The sequence below is a fragment of the Octodon degus genome, unplaced genomic scaffold, assembly GCF_000260255.1.
Source record: "Octodon degus isolate 3935 unplaced genomic scaffold, OctDeg1.0 scaffold00078, whole genome shotgun sequence".
In the NCBI taxonomy this organism is placed as follows: domain Eukaryota; kingdom Metazoa; phylum Chordata; class Mammalia; order Rodentia; family Octodontidae; genus Octodon; species Octodon degus.
Window position 1 is genome coordinate 451720 of NW_004524654.1, and position 21861 is coordinate 473580.

Genomic DNA, 21861 nt, shown 5'->3' on the forward strand with positions numbered 1-21861 from the left:
GGTCATCTGTCATTGAGGGTGGACTCCTGAAGGAGATGTTGGGACCCTGACCACTTCCTCTTCTTTCTTTTTCAAATGCTGACCAACGAGATAAACAGTCACCTGTGTCCTAAGCGCCCCACCACTATGCAATGCTTCGCTACAGGCCCCAAAGGAATGGGGCTGCTATCAGCCATGGACGAAAACTCCCAACAGTGAGCCAGCATAAACCTTCTCCCTGTGTAAGTTGATGGGCTCGAGTGTTTGTTTCAAAGAGGGAATGCTGACTAACCCAGAGGCTGGTACTTGAAGATGTTGTGAAAGCAGTAAGTTACACACCGAGGATGTGAACCGGATCGGGGGACACAGGCACCAGAACTGCTGCATTCTTGAGTGTCTCACAGGACTTCTCCCGCAGACATCTGTGTGCACCCTCCCTTGAAACTTATCACAGCTCGGACTAAGGAACAAATGTGGTATCAAAATATTGTCTCCTCCCACCCCCTTTCCTTTCTAGTGACTTCTACATTTTATCTTCCCCTTGCCCTGAAACTAGGCTAAAACTACTGACGGCTTAGTCTTGTGCCTCATTTTTTTAAAGCACAGCAAAATTGTTTGTAACTTTCACCTTGCACTATTCTCTACAGCTTCTCCTCATGGACCCTGCATGGTTTGAAACTATTAAAAGCAGAACACAAAAGAAAACCTGAACTATTAAAAACTTGTTTTCATGTACCCTGAGACTGCTGGGGACTGCCTGCATCAGGCCTCACACAAAGTCCCAAGGAAATGATGTTGCTTTGTTTGACTTTTTAGAACATCAACCAGCAAGCGCTGAGAAGCCATTTATTTCAGTTTAAGTAAGTTCCTCATTCTACTTTTGGAAGCTATTCTCTGTGGTAGAATTTTAGCCACCATATATGTGTATGGGTCTCTGTGTGTTGACAAGAGAAACTTAACATCTGTTCTTAAATCGGAACTGAATTTTTCACATATGTATAAAATTCTCACTTCTTATGTATCCTATTTTCCCCCCGACAAAAAGTGCTAGATTTTTCAGATGGATGCTTCACTTTTTCTTATTGCCAGTCACACAATGCAAGGAGAAGGTGACCTCCTTTGTACACTTTCTTCATTCCTCCACCATTGATTATTAGACAACCTGTTTTCTTCCTATTCTTAACTGGCACCCTGAATAAAAGCTGAACACCTTCTTTTTCTGGCTTCAGATGCTCTTCAAGAAGAACTGAATCATCCGCATCACTGAGCATCATGTCTGCAACCCAGGGCTCAGGCCCATGCGGATTGGCCTATTGCTACGCCTTATGGGGCCTGTGCTTGCTTTCTAAGCCAGAGAGTTCACATATAACATCCATATAACATCCGTATCTCTAAAGACCAACCTTGTCAAGGAACACATTCTCCCCACCAGGAATTATTACACATTAGGAAGTGTTGATTACTCTGTGTGTGTGTGTGTGTGTGTGTGTGTGTGTGTGTGTGTGTGTGTGAGAAACTGAAAAACGAGGACCTTCACACTGAATTACATCCCAGCCCTATTTTATTTTTTATTTTGAGAAACGAAGATGCTAAATTGCCCAAGAGGGGCTGGAATTTGTAATCCTCCTGCCTCAGCCTCTCAGTGCTGGTTATAGGTGGACACACCATGCCTAGCTTGGTAATGGTTTGAATGTCACTGTGTACAAAGAATAGTTCTGTGCCACAAGTCCTGGGGCCTCAGTCACCCAGCTGCAGTGGTGCTAAGCTGTGCATGTTCTATCCAGCTTCCCAAAGAAGCTCTTTGCCAGGAAACTTTCCCCCTTAATAGAAATAGTTCTCTGCATCCCAAACGGATGCTTTGCTTGCCTGAACACTGAAATCAAGTCAGTGTATATTTAAAATCAGTGATAGAGGTTGTCCATTTTTTTCCTGTTCTTTACACTTTATCTTTAATTTTAGAACGTTTTATTTTATTTCATAAATAAAATTTTATTTAAAAAAAATCATAAAGCCATTGAAATGATTTGAGAGATGAAAGACAGTGTTATTACTCAGTAAATGAAATTGAGTCATACAAAAGGAGAGTCATTAATGACAAGAAAAACAGTCATTGCGCTAAAAGGCACTAAAAGAAGTCATATTTATTTGAGAACACAAGGTTGACCCCATATTTTAATAAATATTTTACATTGACTGTAGAAAAATATTGTGTGTATTCTATAAAGCCAGTGTGCTGAACTATTACAGAAAAAGGTAGTCTTTACCTTTAGGTCATTGACAAAATAAGCTGGGATTAGGGGCAACCTTAGGAGTAGTACAGGGGAAAGAAGGGAGGGCAGGACAGGAGGCAACAAAAGCAGGGAGAAATTTCTACTTGCCTTTTCTTAATGGAGCCACAAAATTAAAAATCTAGAGTTAGAAAAACATACCTTCACACACACTCTCAATTTTACAGATACTCTCATTCTGGCTTTTGTAAACATCACTAGTTGGTGGCCAGGATGGAAAACTGGAAGTTTGTTTCCATTTTGACCTAAGACAGGACACTCTATTTCTGAGGCCTGGAATGAATGAGGTCTGCTACTGCTGGTGCTTTAAACTCAGATACAACCACAGGATCATGACCTGGAGCATTGATTGTGACAATGTTAACAGTGGCCACCATAAGCTCTGTAAATCTGAGTCCTTTCAGTGTTGATGCTTATAAGCCAATCACCTAATTCTGGGATTCGAGCTGTTTCAGGGCTTGGAAAGAACCTTTGATCCTCCTGGCTCCCTGAGGTCATTCTCTCAAAATAAAAAGTAATAGAAGGTATAATGCTGAAAAGCACCACTGTTCTCAGGAAGTCACTGTGCAGGGTAGTGGATTAGGAAGACCGTGTCCTCCTCGTTTCCTTATAGGACCCATGGCCAATAACAAACACAAGGCGTCTGAACAGAACAGAAAAGGCTTACGCCGGGCCTCCTGGTACAGACTGGCAACAGCTTCAAGGGAGGTGCTGTCTCAGGTTGTGGCACATCTGAGGTCAGCTAAAGGCCAAGACTTAGTCAAGGGAGGACTCCAGCAGGGTGATGAGAGACATTCTCACTTGCATAGGTGTTAGGGTCATGGGGTACTTGGGTGTTCGGCTAGGTAGGACCTCCTTTGCTTTCCAGAAGAGGCCTCAAGTCCTACAAAGGCTAAGCAGCCTATGTGGACCACACAACTTGTTATAAGGGACACAAAGAGGCAGAAAGGCTGCAGTGAGCGGGGCAGTGCACATGGACACTATGCCACGCGGTTAGCTATGTGCTGGGGAGGCCTCCCACCCTGGGGTCTTCAGGATGAGTCATTACGGAAGTGGACAAGCTCTGGGCTGAGCTGATCCACAGGCTTCCTGAGGCGGGGACAAGGACCTGCACGTCTGTCCTCACTTCCCAGTCCGTGACGCCACCTGGATGGCTTTGATCCACTCAATGCGCTCCTTGGGGTTGGCTGCTTGCAAGAAGTAATGAACTTCATCAGCTGTGATGATCTCAAAAAGGTTCTCCTCATCACTCTTCTTGCCTGGTGAGGGAGAAAGGATGTGGTGGTCAGCTGACCTGCCTCCTTCTGCATGAAGTGCCCAGGCCTTGTTATCTTGTCTTTTTGGTGCCCTAAGGTCCCAAATGTGGTTTCCAAACATACAAACATTGTATAATTTTGTATATTCATTGCACAAATATATATGTGATATTTGTATAGGTGGGGACTTAGCGTGGCCATATGTACATTTTTAAGACATAAGTAAAATGCCCAAAGAGAAATGTTTTCTTTTATAGTTTATAATTAAGTTACTCCGCTTTGCCCACCAATAGTATGTAATGAGTAACTTCTAATAATGCTGATGAGTACATTTCTTCTGCTCATAACATAAACCAAGCGTTGACCCTAATTTATATATATTTATACATATTTATTTATAAAATGAACATATATATGTATATATATCTTGAATATGGCAAGAAGGTCTCAAGTGTGAGCCCAGTCTGGGCAACTTTGTAAGACTCTGTCTCAAAATTAATAAATAAATAATAGATTGGCTGGCTTGGTTAAAAATCCTTGGGTTCTATCTCTAGTACCACAGAAAAACAAAACAATAAACAGACCTTTTATTGCTACCACAACTATAGTCTAAACTGGTTTTGGTCAATGGCCAACTTAGAGCTCTCACTGAAAGATTAAAAGTCAATAAACTAACCAGTACTGTAATGAGACTTAAAGTCTCAAATGCAAAACTTCCTACTTCAAAACTAAAACATCATTCAAGGAGGCAGGGCTGGAAGACCCAGGTAGTGAAATACTGGCCCTTTGAAGCTACAGTTTCCTTTTCTTCTACCTTTACAACGCCATAAACCCAAAATGGCAAAATAGAACCAGAGATTGTGCTGTCATAATCATGTGTCCTAGTTATTCTACCTGTCTGGGGAAATCCATCTGCAGCCACATGGCTATTCTGTACTTAGTCATAAGCTCATAACCTGGAAAGAACTGTATCTCATCTATGTATTCCCTCATCTTCAGGGGGCCTCAAGGGGTGAGCTGGATTACTAGACAAACTGGGCAACAGACCAAGTGCCACAGACCTAGCCAGGACCGGAGTGCTCCTTCTACTCACCACACCGCCTCACTGCACAAATGCTCCTCCTATTGGGAGGGACTTCCTAGTAAGTAGATCTCCTTTCAGAATGCCAGGGCATCAGGAGCTAACAACCTTTCCATCTAAGCCAGTTTTGAGAGAATAGATTTTCTCAGCATCGCTTAAGGACTTACTGGCTTCCACGAAGCCACTCTAATTTCTCAAAGTCTAGAGAGCAATGGCTGCTCTTAGTGTAGAATTCAAGGAACTCTTCCTCTCTGCAAGGTTTTCAGCCAGAACTATGCATGCAGGGCTATCCCTGGCTGACGGGTTGATGTCAGTTCAGTATGTACAGGTGTGGAGAGGGAGGCTAAGTAGACACTCTTCCCTCCCATAGAAGTTCATTCTTACCCTCTGGGCTGCTCTCCACTGAAGTCACCACACACCCTCGCAAGTGTACTGCTCCCAGGGGATCTTCCCCCTAGAGGAGAAAGATGTTGTTGGTTATGTGTCCAAAGTGCAGTGTATGAATATATCTTATTTTGTTGGTACAAAAGTATGTATCAGATTCTCTCTGATACATATCATGTTCCCCAATAAATAAGAGCGGAAGGAGCTTAAAGGAAATCTATTCCAGATCTCCACTCCACTTCAGGGAGATCAGGAAGGCTTCATGAGAGCATACAAGTCAATCTGAACTTCCAGGCTGGAGGAATATGGAGGGGAAGTAGAGACTGACTTCTCCACATTCCATTAGGGAAGAGCAGCCTGTTTCTAGCATGTAGCATCAGAAAATAGCCTTCCTAGGAGCAAATCAAAGAGCCCTGAACTGTAAGCAAAAACCAAATACCCAACCCTGAAAAAGCTGTCTTTATGCTTCAGAGTTGGCTCCTTTTATGGAATAAAAAGTCCTCTTCAACTATCAACACTGCAAATTGATGGACTACTTCAACAATGCATTCAAAGAAGTTAATCTGGAAGAGGAATTATCACTTATTTGCATATTATAAACTATGACTAGCATGTTGGACTGATTGTATTCCCCTAAAAATATCAGGTTGGGGAAAATAAGAAAAATTGTGCTGAGTTAATCAAACAAAGAATAATCTAGTGATATTTTCTTCCATTCCTGAGCTGGTACTAGCCTCAAAGGCCTAAGAAGACAGATCTTTGCACTGAATAGTGATAGAAAAATGTAAAGAAGGGTGGGACAGAAAGGAACAGGGGTGGGGGAGAGGAGAAGATGGAAATAACAGCAGAGCTGATGCATACCTCATAAATGCAGAAGAGGCTTCTGTTTGAATGGATTTAATCAGCAAAGAATATCACTCACCCCTGCAGGGTCATAGTAGTGTAGGTAGGCAGGGTCTTCTCTCAGAATGAACTTTCTCACTTTCCAGTTTTTCCTCCTGTGCCCCTGTATCCAGGAACAACATAAAACAAAGATGATGAGTTCCAAGAATCACTGACAAGTCTTTGCTGAATTGAAAAAAGAAAGAAAGAAAGAAAAAACATCAATTTCAGGAGAATCGGGCCCTGACCCAAGTCTTTCTTAGGAACATAGCACTGAAGCCAATTAATATGTTCCACATTATAGTATTAAATGAAATAGATGAATTATTTCCATGCCTCTCTTGCAGCTTCAATATTATGCAAGACAATGTTTTCATGCACTGGGACTGTGCTCCATTAGGCAAGGGGAGGGCTTAAAGAGGCTTCAAATGTGATCATACAATGTGAGGAATCTGTGTCCTATGTGGAAATATAAAATAGCAAAGCTCAAATCTAATAATTGTTTTCACAGTAATTAAATAAAGGATATGTAGTTGTGGATTTTGGCTATCAGACAAAGTCTCATAAAGACCTAGGCTGACTTATCCATGTGGGACACAGGATTCAGATGGGTGAAGACTATGACAATGCAAAAGCAGTGTTACAGATGCCCCAGCCTTGAGGAAACACTGGTAAATAGGGCTAGTCTGATAGAATGGAGGCTGCCTGAGAAGCCGCAGAGGCAAAGCTGGAGAAGCAGACAGGGCTTGCAAACAAGAGAGGAAAGGCAGGGATGACTGCTGATGGATTCTGAGTAGAAAGTGAGATTAAAATTTGGGGGGTTTGTGGGGGGTACAAGGTACAATTTGATTTTAGATAATGATTTTAATACCATTTTATGATGACAAGGTACAAAACACACCAGGTGCATAAATTAAAGAAGCATCAGGAAGAAGACAGTAGGTAAAGCAGAGGCCATTAAGAAACAATTACAGTGGTCTAGGCATAAATTTACTAGGAATTAACTTTAGGTAGCAGCAGCAGAAATGAAAATAAATTTGGCTGTAACAGATGAGGTGAAAATAGGAGAGTAGAACTTGGCTTTTCTCAGTAATTACTACTACGAGTCAGCAATCTACAATTGAGTGTTAAGGGCAACATTTACCACCAGTTCATCTTTGTCCTCTAGTACCCCGCATCGTACCTGGTACTTGGAAGCTGCTGTACTCTATCTGTCAGCGATCGCTATGAATTATCAAGTTATTTCAATTAGCTTATAGCGGGTTTAAAAATGTCATAGTAAACATGACTCTCCAGTTTCCCATAGAAAATTGGAATAATTTTAATAATATCAGAAATCAAAGAAAGTATTAAAACTTTCTTTGGAAATGAGTTTTTTCACAAATGCTTTGCCAAGAAACTTGTGCCCTTCTCAAATGCTCTCTTTAAATTCCTCTGACTTTGTTTAATGAAGGAAGCTCTGTTTCTTTTTCTCGTTTTATTTTTAAAGAATACAAAATAGAGATATAAAGGAAAGACAGAGAAATGATACAAGATTTCCCTAAACAAAGTAATAAAAATTCAACAATTGTTGCCATATTACATGATGCTATCTCAGAATTAGTTGTTCATGTTACCAGATATAAATGTGTAAGATTCACTAAAAAAAAAGAAAAGAGGGCTGGCAAGATAGCTCAGCAGACTAAAGTGCCTGCTTAGGCAAGCACAGGGACTTCAGGTCGATCCCCAGCACCGCATGCTGCACCCCGAGGGCAGGCTGAGCAGGCCAGTCTGGGCATGGTAGCTCGCACCTGTAATCCTAGCACTGGGAGGCTGAAAGCAGGAGGATCACCAGGAGTCCAACCTGCATAGTGAGACCCTGCAACAACCAATCCATTTTAAAAAAAGAAAGAAAACAATAACAAATAAGTTATAATAAATTCAAAAAAGGAAAGAAATCAGAGTAGAAAAAAAAACTTTTAAGCATTAACTGCTCCTTTCAAAAGACGAGCAGAAATTGACAATACAATTATCCAAACTATTCTACATATATACCCAAATATATCTTTTTACCTTCTAACATCTATCCTCTTCCTCCTCCCAGTTTTTCCTTCCCACTGAACAATTTCTTTCTCTTTTACAGTATCTGTTTTACCTCTGTTTCTTAAAAAACCACACCTGATTCATTGTTTTCTAAGTAAGCAGAACAAAAAAAGAGAAGAATTCATCTACATGTCAACATGTGGTACCTTGGAAATTACAAACAACATTCTTTGTACGGGCAAGATTGAAACTACATGTCATTTGGCAAAGCATTTGTCAAGAAACTCCATTTCCAAAGAACCTTTTACTTGCTGGAAGGATGGAGCCAGGAGCCCTGTAGTGTAACAGGGGAGGGCAGAAAATATTTCTATCTGTTTCGTCATGTACAAAAGCACATCTGCGATGCACACACTTATAAGTATAGATTCCTGCTCTCGGCTCAAGAGATAGAAACCGTAAGCTGCTGCCCCACTTTTCCTCTTCAGCTGCAGATGCACATGTGATGTGCTTGCACAATGGCTGGGTGACCCCTCACTTATCATGAGTCAGTGGAAGAGGAAGCTAACCGGAAAGATGAGAAATCACCTAACAACGGTCAGCTGCCATGTTGCCCTGAGGTTCTCGCTGACATCACAATATGGTATGCAGATGGGTGTGGCTGGTCATATTTCACTTAGTGTTTCCTGAAGGATTTTAAGGAATGTATGCATGCCTGGGTTTTCCAAGAATTGTTAAACACCTACCTACCTAAGTCTAATTTAATTTACAAGTGCTTATTGCCTATCCTGGTATAAAAAGTGTACTGAACTCTGCAGCTGAAACATGTAGCACATTCTCCTTTCCCTCAAGGAACCTACCTGTGGTTAAAATCAGATAACTAGTTAATTTGTTAATTCCCAGACAAAATTATATGAGAGGGATTATACAGAATATAATCCAAGGCCATCCATTACCAGACTTGCTCCATGTATCGAGTAGACTGTTTCCCCCTGAGATAGAAGTGAGGAGAATAGGAGAAGGGAAAATAGTTCCCCAGGTGGAAAGCTGTTTCCCCCATGAAGCATGGAACACAAGAGTCCTTTTTCACAATTAGCCTTTCTGTGCAAGTTGACCATGGTTTATGCTCAGCAGCAGGCTGTTAGGTAGTATACATTTTGTGGAATGTTAAAAAAAATTTTGGAGGGGCTCTGGCCAGATAGCTCAGTGGACTAAAGCACCTGCTTAGGCATATGCAGGAACCAGGGTTCGATTCCCCGTGTTCCATGCCAGCCCCACCTGCAGGGCACGCTGAGACAGTAGTTGAGACTGGGTGTGGTGGCATACATCTATAATCCCAGCACTTGAGAGGCTGAAAACAGGAGAATCACTATGAGTCCAATCTGTGTAGTAAGACCCTGCAGACCCTGTACTAAAATTTTTAAAAATTTTTTTAAAAGTTAATTCCTTCAAGTAAGTATGTACCAGGCTACTAACCATTGAGCTAGGAAGTCAGAAACACTAGGGAAATAGCAGTTCAGGTAGGTTTTTCTTTTCCTTCATACCATCCCCACTGTCCCTCCAAACGGAAGGCCACTCTGAAAACGAGATCCCTGCATACAGATTCTTAGCTTTTTATGTAAAAATGAAACCTTAAAGTGACTGGCAAATGGTTGTATTTTGAGACTAGAATAAATTAGCTTTTATGAAAAAAGACTAGCTCAGTATTTCTCAGCCTTGGCTGCGTATCAGAATCATTTGGGAAGTGCAAAAGCCAGACTCTGATTTAATTGGCCTGGAGTGCAATGTTAACAGCTCCACAGCACATCCAGGGTGCTCCAGCTGTCCTACCTCGATGTTCCAATTGCAGGCTGGGTACAGGAAGGCAGAAGAAAACATATGTATATGTTTACTTCTAGTTCTTGTTATGTCTAACACATACTCAGGAACACACTGGTTCAGCCAATTTTGGACCATTTGGGATCTCTACTAAGTTCTTTGCCCAGACACGATGTCAGTCCAGCCCAGAAGTTACCTACCTTTTATGGACTTTAATGCTTAGCTTTCTAAGAGGCCCTCCAGGTTAGGGCCTCCTGTGGGAATGTCTCTTGGTAGGAGAATACCTAGCCTAACACACACAAGGCCCTGGATTTGATTCCCAGTACTGCACCTAATTACTGGACGGTGACACTATAGAATCACAGAAGGAATCAATAAAATAAGGAGGTAACGGAATTCCTTCCCAAGTTACTCTTTTCTTAGCAACTACCTTCTAGCACCTGAAGTCAAAGAGCCAAGAGCGCTGGAATGTGCCAGAGCCAGCGAGGAAACCAACAACGCGCAAATGATCCAGGGCTCCCCGGTGAAGGGCAGCTCTGCTCCTATCCCTTTCCTCTAGTAGTCCATTGGTGACCCTGTCCTAAGAAGCTATTAGAATAGGCTGCGGACTCTTCCTAAACTCTCTATATATATATTACTTACGACCTCGTAATCCTAAAATTTGATGTTAAGGTCATTTGTTCACACTAAATTGCCCTTTCCCTGTAAAACTCAAAATCCATTCCAGTACTTAATCTCAACAAGCCTGCAGTCTCTTTAATTGAGTATAAATTACAGATTGGGTTCATCTCTCCTTGACCTACACTGATCGTGAGAATGAAAGTTAGGGACTTTCTAACGTGAAGAAATTCAAATCTCTCAGTCACATGGGGCTCATGCACAGTGCACAAAAGCCTCTTTACAGCCACCAAGCTCTCTGCTTTGTACGCTGTGCAGTGCTTTTAAGAGAGCTCACAGCTCTGCCAGGAAGGTGAGACTTCAGCCTTCTCAGGCGTCCTTGGCTTCGGTGACACCCTGTGCTAATACCAATTTATTTCACCTTGAATGTTCCCAGGCCTTCCTGCTGACACCTGGCCTTGGCCTCGTTGTTCCTCCACCCCTCACATTCTCTCGGTCCTTAGCCTTGGCACCCAGGAGCTAACATCAGCTCATCTAAGCCCTGGCCTCCCAGGCCAACAGGGCCCAGATGGTGGACCTGTAGATGCCCAGTAACTGCGCACACCTCCCCTCAGTACTGCATTCTTTGACTGCTGCTCCTGTGGAGCTGGCCCGAGCAGTATCCTGGCTTTTGGTCTCACCATCCCTTAGCCTCAGTCTAAAGGAGTACCTTCTTGCTCACAAAGGTATATGATGCTTCCTTCTGGCTACAGGTCTATTTCCTGGTCTCTTTGAAGGGAAGAGCGAAGGCTAAATGGCAGTATTTTACCATGAAACATCTTTATCTTGCCAATTTATTTCCTCTAGCCAATTAGAAGGACTTTATTTTCCTGTGCTTGATGAAAGACGTGTTTTTGCATTTCTAGGGGCATGTTCTGCCCTGCCTGTCTCAGTCTTCCTAACTTGATGCCACTGTCGTTGTCTACTTAGCTCTTGGTCTATCTTTTGCACTATGGGTTTCATTTTCTCTTTGCTTATTAGCCAAATAAATTAAATGTTGGGTAGCTTAGATTTAAAAATAAAAAGGCAGACCAAGTAAGGGGGAAGGCTAGATGAGAAAGGTGGTGGCCACTCACCTGCTTCAGCAAACATCCCTGTTTGATAATAATCCCCCTGAATTCTTCTCTTAGAATCACATCATCATCACTGGAATTCTCTTCACAGAAGAATCCACTGTCTGGCTATGGAGAGACCAAGCAGCAAGCTGGATTTACCAGTCCCAGGCCTGTTGCCACATGCACCCATTCCATCTCCCTCTCCCCTCCAGCCACAACCACAGGCTCCTCTTTTTCCTTCAGTCAGCAGTGCTCCTCTCCATCTGAACCCTCAAGGTTGTGCTGCATTAGCCAGCTTCCCCTCCTCTGTTTGCTTGCTCCTGGATCTTGCTCCTTTTTATTTCCACTCAGGGGTGAGTTTGTCCCTATTCTTTCATTTTCCGGGATGCCCCAAGCTATAGCCTAAGTCTAGCTTGATTTTTCTGAGTGCATTTCTGCCTTCCAAGCCTTTGTTCTCTCCTCTCAAGAGCTCACGGACACATCCTTGAGATGAGAGTGACTAAATACATAAGACACTACATAGTACTGTCTCCATTATGACCTTCGCCTCCTAGCTCCTTCTGCTCTGAGGAGACTGAGCACACATGTCCAGCTCAACCCTCGACATCAAGAGGGAACTAGGACTGGCACAGCTATAAGTGGGTGGTGAATTGTAAGAGGAAGGCAGTCACTCTAGTGAGTTAATAGCTAGATTTTAGAAAAACAGCCAGATTTAAATGGATTTAAGTAGCCAAATCAAAGGTCTAAAGAAAGGTCCAGCCAGATAGCTCAGTGAACTAAAGTGCCTGCCTAGGCAGACGCGGGGACTGGGAGTTCAATCCCCAGCCTTCTGTGCCTGCCTTACCCTCAGGGTGCATGGTGGCATGCGCCTGTAATCCCAGCACTTGGGAGGCTGAAAACAGGCAGATCACTGTGAGTCCAGTCTATGTAGTGAGACCCTGTAGCCCCTGTATCAAATACATTAAAAAAAAAATGTCTGAAGGAAAAAACACTGACAGTGGAACTTCCCCTAAAGTGAAATGAAACTCTGTCTGGTATATTCACTTCAGTTTTGCAAGTCAGATGGCCCTCAGTAGCTTCCTAACTTCTATATTCTAATCCAAAATAGAAACAATATTGCCCAAATCCTTCTGTTGCTGGAATTACACATAGCTCCAGATTAAGCCCATATGGGGTAAAGGCAGCATTTGCCAGTCTCCAGTGAGGGTGCCACCAGGGGTACCCAAGATGACTGTCGGCCGTGATAGGCACAAACTCACTCTGTATTGGAACATACTTAACGCACCTTTGAAAGGTCACACCTGTGATTTCTATGGATTGCCCTCTAGAAAAGAAACTCCACAAGGGGCCAGTGGGATAGCTCAACAGTCTAAAGCACCTGCTTAGGCAAGCTTAGGCAGGTGCAGGGGACTGCGGATCAATCCCTGACATCACATGCTGCACCAGCCCTGCCCTCAGGGTGGGCTGAACCTGCCAAAAACAAAAAAAGAAACTCCACAAGGGAGAGAATTTTTGCCTGCTCCCATCCCCCACTGCTTTATCTCCTTTGCCTGGCAAAGTCATGTACTTGTAGCCTAATAAAGGTTTATGAATGAATTATGCCTTAGAATAAAGATTGAAAATAGTAAAGTTTTAAAACCAATTTTAAAAAAGCAATCCCAACAAACAATTGTTTTCTTTCTCCTGACTCTTGTGGGCAGGGCAGAATTGCAGAGGGCACAGCTATCAAATGTGGGAAGTGCTGGGGTTGGCAAGCTCCAGGACCTCAAGCCTTCCTGGGTTCTCACCAGCTACCCCCATCTGACAGCTTACTGTAGGGTTGTGAGCACTTTCTTTTGCATATGGGGCCATGAACTAAAATCAACTGGGAATCTCCCGAGGCAACCCCCCCCCCAAGACAAGGATAGATTGGGTAGCTTTTTTTTTTTTTTTTTTCTTAGACAGGGTCTCATTGTGCAGTGCAGCCTGGCCTTGAGTTCACTAGGTAGCCCAGACTGGCCTTGAACTCACAGAGATCCTCCTGCCTCAGCCTCCTAAGTGCTGGGATTACAGGCATTCACCACCAGGCCCCAGCAGATAGTATTTTTCACTTACAAAGTAGTAGAAGGCATCAGGGTTGTCCAGGAAAGGGTTCTCAGCAGTTCCATCTGCTGCAGTCTTGGAGAGATCTCCAGCAGGCTGCAGGTATCCTTCGCTGAGCAGTGAAGAGGCAATCATGAGGCCCTCCTGGCGATTCCGCACTGAATTGTTGCACACCAGCCAGTCAACAACACAGCTACCTGCATGGGACCACCAGAAAAAAAGGTGAACTCTTCTCAGGGAACAAGCTGCTCACCTGCACTGGCTACAGAGCACCTGTCCCATTTTCCCTATTATTCCAAGAAGGAAAAATCATGAGACAGATGCCTGGAAACTAAGGGAGCCATGTAAAGGGATTTGGGAAACTTTTACACGCTGCTTGATTAAGAAATCATTGTTACCAACTCATTTAGTTAATTAGGGAGCATTTTTGCAGCACCTGGTAGGCAACAGGCACTCGAGAGTACTGGCAGATTCACTCAGGGAATCTTAAGGAGAAAATTGGGTGCTGGGTGAGCACAGCGATAATCACTGTGGCACAAGTCAATATCGTACAACTCTGGGGCCAAATCTGAAGATGCAGAAGGGGGAGAAGGAAGAGGAGGGAACGACTGGTCTCTATTGGGAAAAACATTTATAAAGCAAGTTGCACTGGGCTGAGATCTGAGAGAAAAGTAGGTGTTGGCGAGCACGTGAAGGAGAGCCCGAGAGCATCCAGCCCAGGTGAGGAGACAGCTGCGTGAACAGATGGGGGTGGTGGGCAACGGCCCAGGGGGGCCCCCCCAGGTGGTTAAAAGGAGGCGAAAGGAGACAGAGGAGGAGGAAGACGCAGAGGAGGCGGGGAGAGCTGTGAAGGCACATTCACAGGATTTCAAGCAGCACATAACATGATGGGTTGTGTGTCCTGAAATAAACTATGATGATGTGATTAGTGCAGTCACAGCTCACTAGGAGCCTCGAGACATTATCTTAAACTTCCGCCTCAGGAGAGAGCAAAGATGACAAAACGAGACTGGCCCATCTCCTGGTTTGTGAGCAGGCTACACTGAAGCTTCGTAAAAGTGTATCCTTGCAAATGCACAATGACAGAGCCGGCCTGGGTCACCCAGGTCAGAGCACCGGAAGGAAACAAGATGCCTCCCTGACGCCTCTATGGCTCACAGGCTGCTGCCCAAGCACTCCGAGGCTCATCCTGACAGGGCGGTGCCCTGTTACAGCACAGCACCAGTCTTCTTTCTTTCTCCATACAGAAAAACTCATCAGCGTCACATTCCTGTTTCCGATCTCTTGCAGATGCCCCTTGGGTCAGACAGGGCAGTAAGCATGCACTGAACTCACAAGGTGAAAGGATTAAGACTCAGAGCTCAAATGACTTAGACTGAGTTGCCTATGCCAGCCTTTCACACGTGCGTGTTCCCAGTCTTGAATCTGTGCCTGTTCAGCTGGGCATGCTGCAGCTTGCTAGGCAACCTCCACCAGTCTCCTGACACCCGATTTTTTAGGTCCTCTATCACACATCAGCACTGCCCAGATCTCAAGCCTCTACCTTAGGCCTTCAGCCCAAGCTACCTCCCTCCATGAAAGATCCACCCAAGGACTCCCAATGGAAGGGACTCACAAAGTGCTAGCTTAGTACCCTGGGACTCGGGAACGTGGTACCCAGGAAGTCAGCCTGGGCCAGGTTTATTTCCTGATCCACACTGGAAGGTCTTCCTTTCCCTTTGCTGTAGGCCGGTATGGTTCCCTCAGCTGGGGCTTTGCCTTGCTCTTGTCAGTTTCCCTCACCACTAACCATGGCTTGGTGTCTTGATCCCAGAACTCAGCCCTGACACCTCTACAGCTCACAGGCTGCTGCCCAAGCACTCCGAGGCTCATGCTGACAGGGTGTTGCCCTGTTACAGCACAGCACACCCTCTTCGCTTTTCCTCAAGTCTCACCAAGACTATTTTCATGAATTATCTGGGTGGGGTTTTTTGGGAGGGGGTACTGGGAATCAAACTCAGGACCTCACGGCGGACATGCTGCAAATGTCACCCTGTTACAGACAGGAAATGGAAAGCACAGAGAGGCTAAATTATTAGCCCAAGGTTTTACAGCTGCAAGTTGCAGAACCAGGATTTGAACCAAAGTAGTCTGGCTCCAAGAACATGTTTTAACCACTACACCACACTACCTAAGTCTGTAGCATCTTACGTCTTGCAGTGGGCAACCCATATTCCCTAATATCATCATTTGAATTTTATACTATATGTCTTTTCCCTGCTTATCACTGTTAGGTATGCATTCTACCCCGCTCTATGTCTATTCCTGACAACTCTCAAAATAATGCCACATATTGGGTTTACAAGTTCCTTCGGCTGATTTAGCTGAAACTTCCAAAATGTTATCTTGAATCATAGAGTTTTTTCTATCCTGATTTCTGTTTCCACTCCCGGGAAACTCAGTTCTCGGGCTCAGCAACCTGCATGCCATGACCCCACCCATCCACCAGGCTCCACCCCCCAACACCTCCTGCACACTGCTAACAGAGAGCTCCACACTCCCTCCCCAGTCACCCCCTCCAGGCACACAAGTCCTTTTACCTGTGAAGCAGTGGTTAAAAATCTTCTTGTCCTTCTCTATGTTCAATTCTTTCACTCCTTTTTCAGTGTCTTTCATGGACAAATACAAGGCACTGCACAGAGATCAAATCAGGTAGGTAAGTGGGGAGTCCAGAGTGGTGAGTTCTCTGTAGGAGGCGACGCCTTACACAGCATGGCCTGGAGCCCCAGCTTCCCTCCTCTCACCTTTGTGCAGCTCCTAAGCCTAATCTCTCCATCATGCCCTAAGTAGCTAAAGTGCAACATCGACATTTGTGTAATTCTGTGGCAGCCGAGCACTAGCAAAATGTAGCAGAAAGTTATTCAGTGTCTCTTAAATTCATTCAGCTCTTTGGGGTTTTTTTGTTTGTTTGTTTGTTTGTTTTTTGGTTTTTTTTTTTCTTTTTTTTTTTTTGGTTGTTTTTTGTTTGTTTTGTTTTTTGGTAGTACTGAGGAATTGAACTCAGGACCTTGCACTTGCCAGGCAAGCGCTTATTCTACTGAGCTATCTCCCCGGCCCTCATTAAGCTCTTTGTTGATTTCACTTGTGGCGCCTGAGATAGAGCACTGCCCTGAGTTAGGTGCCAGAAATTAAAGTTTCTCAGGGCCAATTTTGTAGATACATCCTAGATCTCTGAGGTCTCTGCTACAGTTCAGGTCAGGAATGTCTCCCAAAGGGCTATGTATTAAAGGCTTAGTCCCCAGATTGTTGCTACCCAGAAGTAGTAGAAGCTTCAAGAGGTGGGATCCAGCCAGAAGCCTGGTCACTGGGGGTGAAGGGACCTGCAGTACCCTGGACTCTCTCTGTCATGTTCTAGCCATGAAGTGAGCTGTTCTGCTATGCCGTGAGCCCCTGCCGTGATGCTCTGCCGGTCCAGCCCCCAGAAGCCCAAAAGCAAAGGGCCCAACTGACCATGGACTGAAACCTCCAAAATCATGAACCAAAATAAACCTTTCCTTTGCATAAATTGCTACCTCAGGTATTTGTCACAGTGACAGAAGGTAGATTAACACAGTCCCTCAATTCTTTAAAGATCTTCAAGAGACCATCTGCTGTAAACATTTGCTTCCAAGAAAGTATTTCCTGAAAGCTCATTTTTATCTTTAAAATGATGAAAGAAGGCAAAATATTGTCATGTTGTCCTTTTGTCTCATTTTTGTCCTTTGGGAGAAATTCTAAGGCACAAAACAGAAGGCCACTTTCCTGTATCCTGTGGCCCCACATAGTCTGAGCGTCATCGTCATTTAGCTGTGACAGCTCTGGCCAGGAGCATGATGACTCGATGAACCCCATGAGCAGCTGTAGCTAGGCCAGGTATCTTCTCTTGGGTCTTTACCAAAAAGCTTTACCACTAAGCTCAACATACACACTTTACTCCTGCAGCAGCCCATATCTGGTCTGAATCCTGCAGGTGTCTCTAGTCCCTTCTCAGGGACTCTTACCCTCCCAACCACATGCAAACAGAATTCCTATTGAATATTTTAAACATCCAGCCTGGATTTTTTTTTCTTTTCTCTCTACAGATTCTGAAGCTTGCTTGCTTGCTGGCTGGCTGGCTTGCCTAACAGGATCTTTTATGTAGTTTAGGTTGGCCTTGAGATCATGGTAATGGTCCTGACTCAGCCTCCCAGCTGCTAGAACCCTAAGTATGCACCACAGGGAATTAGACTCCTTACTTCTTAGCTCCTAGGGCTTGGAGGGCCATTATCTGTCCATCCCAGAGAAACATCTTAGTTCACCAAGTGCCCATATCAACCCAACAGAGGGAACACAAACTTCCAGAAGTGGCTAAAACAAACCTTGCAGCCGAATCTGTTGTGTTCTTCCCTTTCAGCAGGAACAAGGGTAAAAAGTGAAGGGGTGGAAAGAACCAACAATTACCCTAAATCAACAGTTTCTGGCAGTCGAATGGACCTCCTCGTGGATTTCCTGGAAAACTTCTGGCCTCCATCAAGGCATTTGATGGCCTTCTTGATGTCCCGAACCCAAGCATCTCGTTCTTCCAGGTAAGCTGCCTGGAAGTACTGGTCCTGCTGTTTGGGGCTGGTGATCTTAAACACGAACTGAAAATCCAAACACATCCTATTAGAAATGACCATTCCAAAGGGGATGGCCCTTCACCAACCAGAACACTGGCCTCAAACCTGTTCCAACAAAAAGAAATGTAAACATCAGAATGTTTGGTGGTGCTAAGAGGGGCTCCTCCCAGGAACACTGCTTCATTGCAGGCCACGAGTGTGCTAAAGGCTCAGGTTGTAACAGGAGGTTCACTGAGGCCAGTGACGTCAACTCACCATCCTTTTGCTAAAGTCTTGACAAGGGCTAGTCACAGTACTTCCTTTCAGGGGGATCATTCCTTTGGGGCTGTTGTCACTTTTCTTCTTATAGAATTCAATGCCGTCTTCTAACAGTGCCACCCACATGGGTTTCCAGTTGTTAAACACATTCCCCTGTAAGGACAACAAGAATAGCTGAGATGGTTGGGGGTTTTTCTAAGCTGTATTTTCTTCCTAGCAGGAGATAGTCTCTAATACAGTCATGTCGAACCTTTCAGAGCTTTCAGTGTGAACAGCCTGCTACAGCACATGTGCCACAGGTTCACCACCACTGGGTTGTCTTAGAGTTGGCTTTAAAAACATTTTGTGGCAAGCTGGGTATAATGAGGCATGCCTGTAATCTCCGCACTTGGTAGCTGAGGCAGGAGGATTGCAAGTTCGAGGCTAGCATGACCTACGGATTAACACCTTGTCCACCCACAAAAATACCAACAAAACCATAATAAAGTTTTGCAATATCCTCTCTGTTGTTCAAACACAAATCCTCTTAAATCAATGGCTTCATGAAATATCATTTTGATTTCTATCCCTGGTCTTTTGCATCCCATTAGAAATGACCGTTAGAATAGACACCATTCTCTGGAATGCCCTATCCCAAATCCATCTCCTCACTCTTTCCTGACTAATGTCTGTCCTTCTTAAAAGCTCAGTGTAGCTGCCTCATTCATGAAGCCATCCCCAAATGCATCCACCCACCTTGCTCTTAGGGTCACTTCCTGCTGTTCTGACTGACAGGGCCACACATTCTGGAACTAATGTGCTGCCTTATATAGTCATGTACATGTCTTTCAGTGTGGTTGTCCTCTCTCCTCTACAGCACTGACATCATTAAGTCCTTCATAGGCTCATGATACCGAGGGCAGTGAGTATTCACTAAAACAGTGCCTACGAAGATTGTTGCCCAAATTGTGGGACGTTAGCATGTATCACACTTTACTGAGAAGAGCGACCAGTGCTTTCCATTGGTTACTTCCTCCGTGCCTAGACCCTTTCCTGCCATCATTTCCTCACCCCTCCCTTTTCATGCTCTGCACCACCAAGCAGCACCTTCTCACCCCACTGCTATGTGCCAGAACCAGCATCAAACTTTGCTTCTGTAACTAGCTCCTACCCGGGAGCCTCTAGTTCATATCTCTTTGCACTCGTGTTTTTAGTTTTTAACTTCCTATTTTGAAGAGAGGAAAAAATAGAGCAATGACCATTGTTCTCATTTTATTGGAAAGGTGTGTGTGTGTGTGTGTGTGTGTGTGTGTGTGTGTGTGCTAGAAAATCTTGATGAAAGGGGTATTTGTCAGAATTAAAGAAAAAATTTAATGCTCTGAAATTAGTGTGGAAAGTTACTTTCCTAGTGCTTTTCAAGTTATGGTTCATAGTGCTCGCTTCAGCAGCATTTACACAAATTATGGTTTGTAGACCACCTTGTCTGACTCACCAAAGATGGGTATAAATAAGATCTGGTCACACCACAACTCTGCTTTTACTTGTAAGTGCCCCAGACATGTTGTGAGGCAGCTGAGTCTTAGAGCTCAGAGTCCTAGAGAAGCTGGCTGAGCTAATTCAGCCTCCACAGCTTCCCTTCCTCTCAGATGGGCAAGGCCTGTAGCCTTTCCTAACTTCTGCTCCCCACCCTAAAAATAACTACTCCACAGGCTTCTTACACATGTTAATTGAAATAATGGGAACAGGGCTTTTAAGCCCTGAGATTGTGTTATTAAATATAAAAGATGGCCACATTTGAATGTCTTCAATGCTTTAGGTTTCTAACACAATACTGTTGCTCTTTCGTTCTCCCTCAAATTCCTGGAAAATGTCAATAAACCAGTATTACCACCACTGTGTTAATGAGGAAGACATTCAAGAGTATTAGCCAGTTGCACTGCCCAGTAACAAATGGGAAAGCTGGGGGCTCCGACAAACGTGTATGAGCAAACAAGAGATCTGTCTTTAGTTTCTCTTCAGTGCAGAGAGGTTCAGGGGTCACTCTTAGACCTGCACTCTTAGACCTACCATTGTACGGCCAGTTTGCATTTAGAAGGTGTGATGACTTGGAGACGGACCTTAAACCTGCCCTACATTTGAGCCTAATGTTGACTACTTAGCAGCTTATATATTCTGGGGGAAACTTTTTTTAAAAAAAAAACAGGGTCTCACTACATGGTTCAGGCTGAACTTGAACTCACCATATAGCCCAGGCTGGCCTCAAATTCATGATAATCCTCCTACCTCAGTTTTCTATTAGGAGTACTAGAACCCACCACTGCACCTGGAAAAAATGTTTCGTTTCCTTTTTTTTTTTTTTTTTTTAATGCGTTTGGTACACGGTCTCACAAGGCAGCTCAGACTCATAGTGATCCTCTTGTATTCAGCCTCCGCAGCGTTGGGATTATAGGCGTGCGCCAGCTCACATTCTCAGTGGTGGCTCACACATCCTGAGGCAGGGCCAGCACAGCATGTGGTGCCAGGGATCAAACCCTGGCCCCTGCGCTTTTCTAAATAGGTGCTTAGTCTGCTGAGTTATCTTGCCAATCCTAAAATGTTTAATTTCTGAACCAGTTATTTTCTTTTTATTAATAGGGAGATAATTCTATCTTTCAGTAAATTAGCAAGTATCACTCTGATAGAATGGATAAAATATGCATACATGTATATGATGCGTACTTATACATATACAACGTATACATACATTATGCACATATATTATGCATATATATATTTTAACATGCAAACTGTATAAAAACATTCTGTTAGTGATAAGTTGGCACCAAACTGTGTGTTTCTGGAGGGAAGAAACCTACTACACAACGATGTTGCCAAGTTTTTAATAAATAATTTATAGTATAAATGATTGTAATTTAAAAATACATTATGAAATGATGAATAAGGAGTAGTAAATGGGGATGATAGAAAGAAATGATTACTGTAAGAGTAGAAAAAAGTGATTGTACAACCATGTTTTCTGAAATTATTCTCAGATATTTAAGACTCAACAGACAGCACAGTCTTGGTCCTTGTGGAAAGAGGTGACCCACACTTGTAAGCTCAAGCTGCTCAGGAAAGCAGCTTCACAGGAGATGAGGGGTTTTTGCTGGATTTGTTTTTAAATTAAGATATAACGCATTGGGCCAGGGAGATGTCTCAGTAGAATAAGCGCTTCCCTGGCAAGCATAAGGGTCTGAGTTCAAATCCCTGGTTCCACAAAAAAAAAAAAAAAAAAGATACAATGTATTCACATCTGTAGTCAGCCCATAGACTCACAGGGTCATTACCAAAGGAATAAAATATAGACCTATTCTCTGCTTCACGTGTGAAAACTGATCTCCTATAGGTTAGTTCATGCTTCCATGCCTGTCCGCTGTGTTCAGTTCACTCAGGGTTGAATAGACGGTATCCCAAACGGCAAATCAAACTGTGTAACAGTGAATTCTCAAACCTGGGAAAACTGAGAAA

General features: G+C 43.8%; 1 protein-coding gene across 1 annotated transcript in view; it reads right to left on the reverse strand.

Annotated features, from left to right (window-relative positions):
- Positions 1–2100: 2100 nt before the first annotated feature.
- The window catches only part of Plek (pleckstrin), a 30340-nt gene continuing 10579 nt past the window's right edge, over positions 2101–21861 (reverse strand). The window contains exons 2-9 of the mRNA XM_004636136.2: positions 18373–18528; positions 17960–18141; positions 16081–16172; positions 13514–13698; positions 11441–11545; positions 5911–5994; positions 4989–5058; positions 2101–3526 (exon numbers count right to left, since the gene is read on the reverse strand). Of these exons, the coding sequence (XP_004636193.1) occupies positions 3390–3526; positions 4989–5058; positions 5911–5994; positions 11441–11545; positions 13514–13698; positions 16081–16172; positions 17960–18141; positions 18373–18528 (1011 nt within the window). The 3' untranslated portion in view covers positions 2101–3389. The remainder of the gene's footprint in view (positions 3527–4988; positions 5059–5910; positions 5995–11440; positions 11546–13513; positions 13699–16080; positions 16173–17959; positions 18142–18372; positions 18529–21861) is intronic.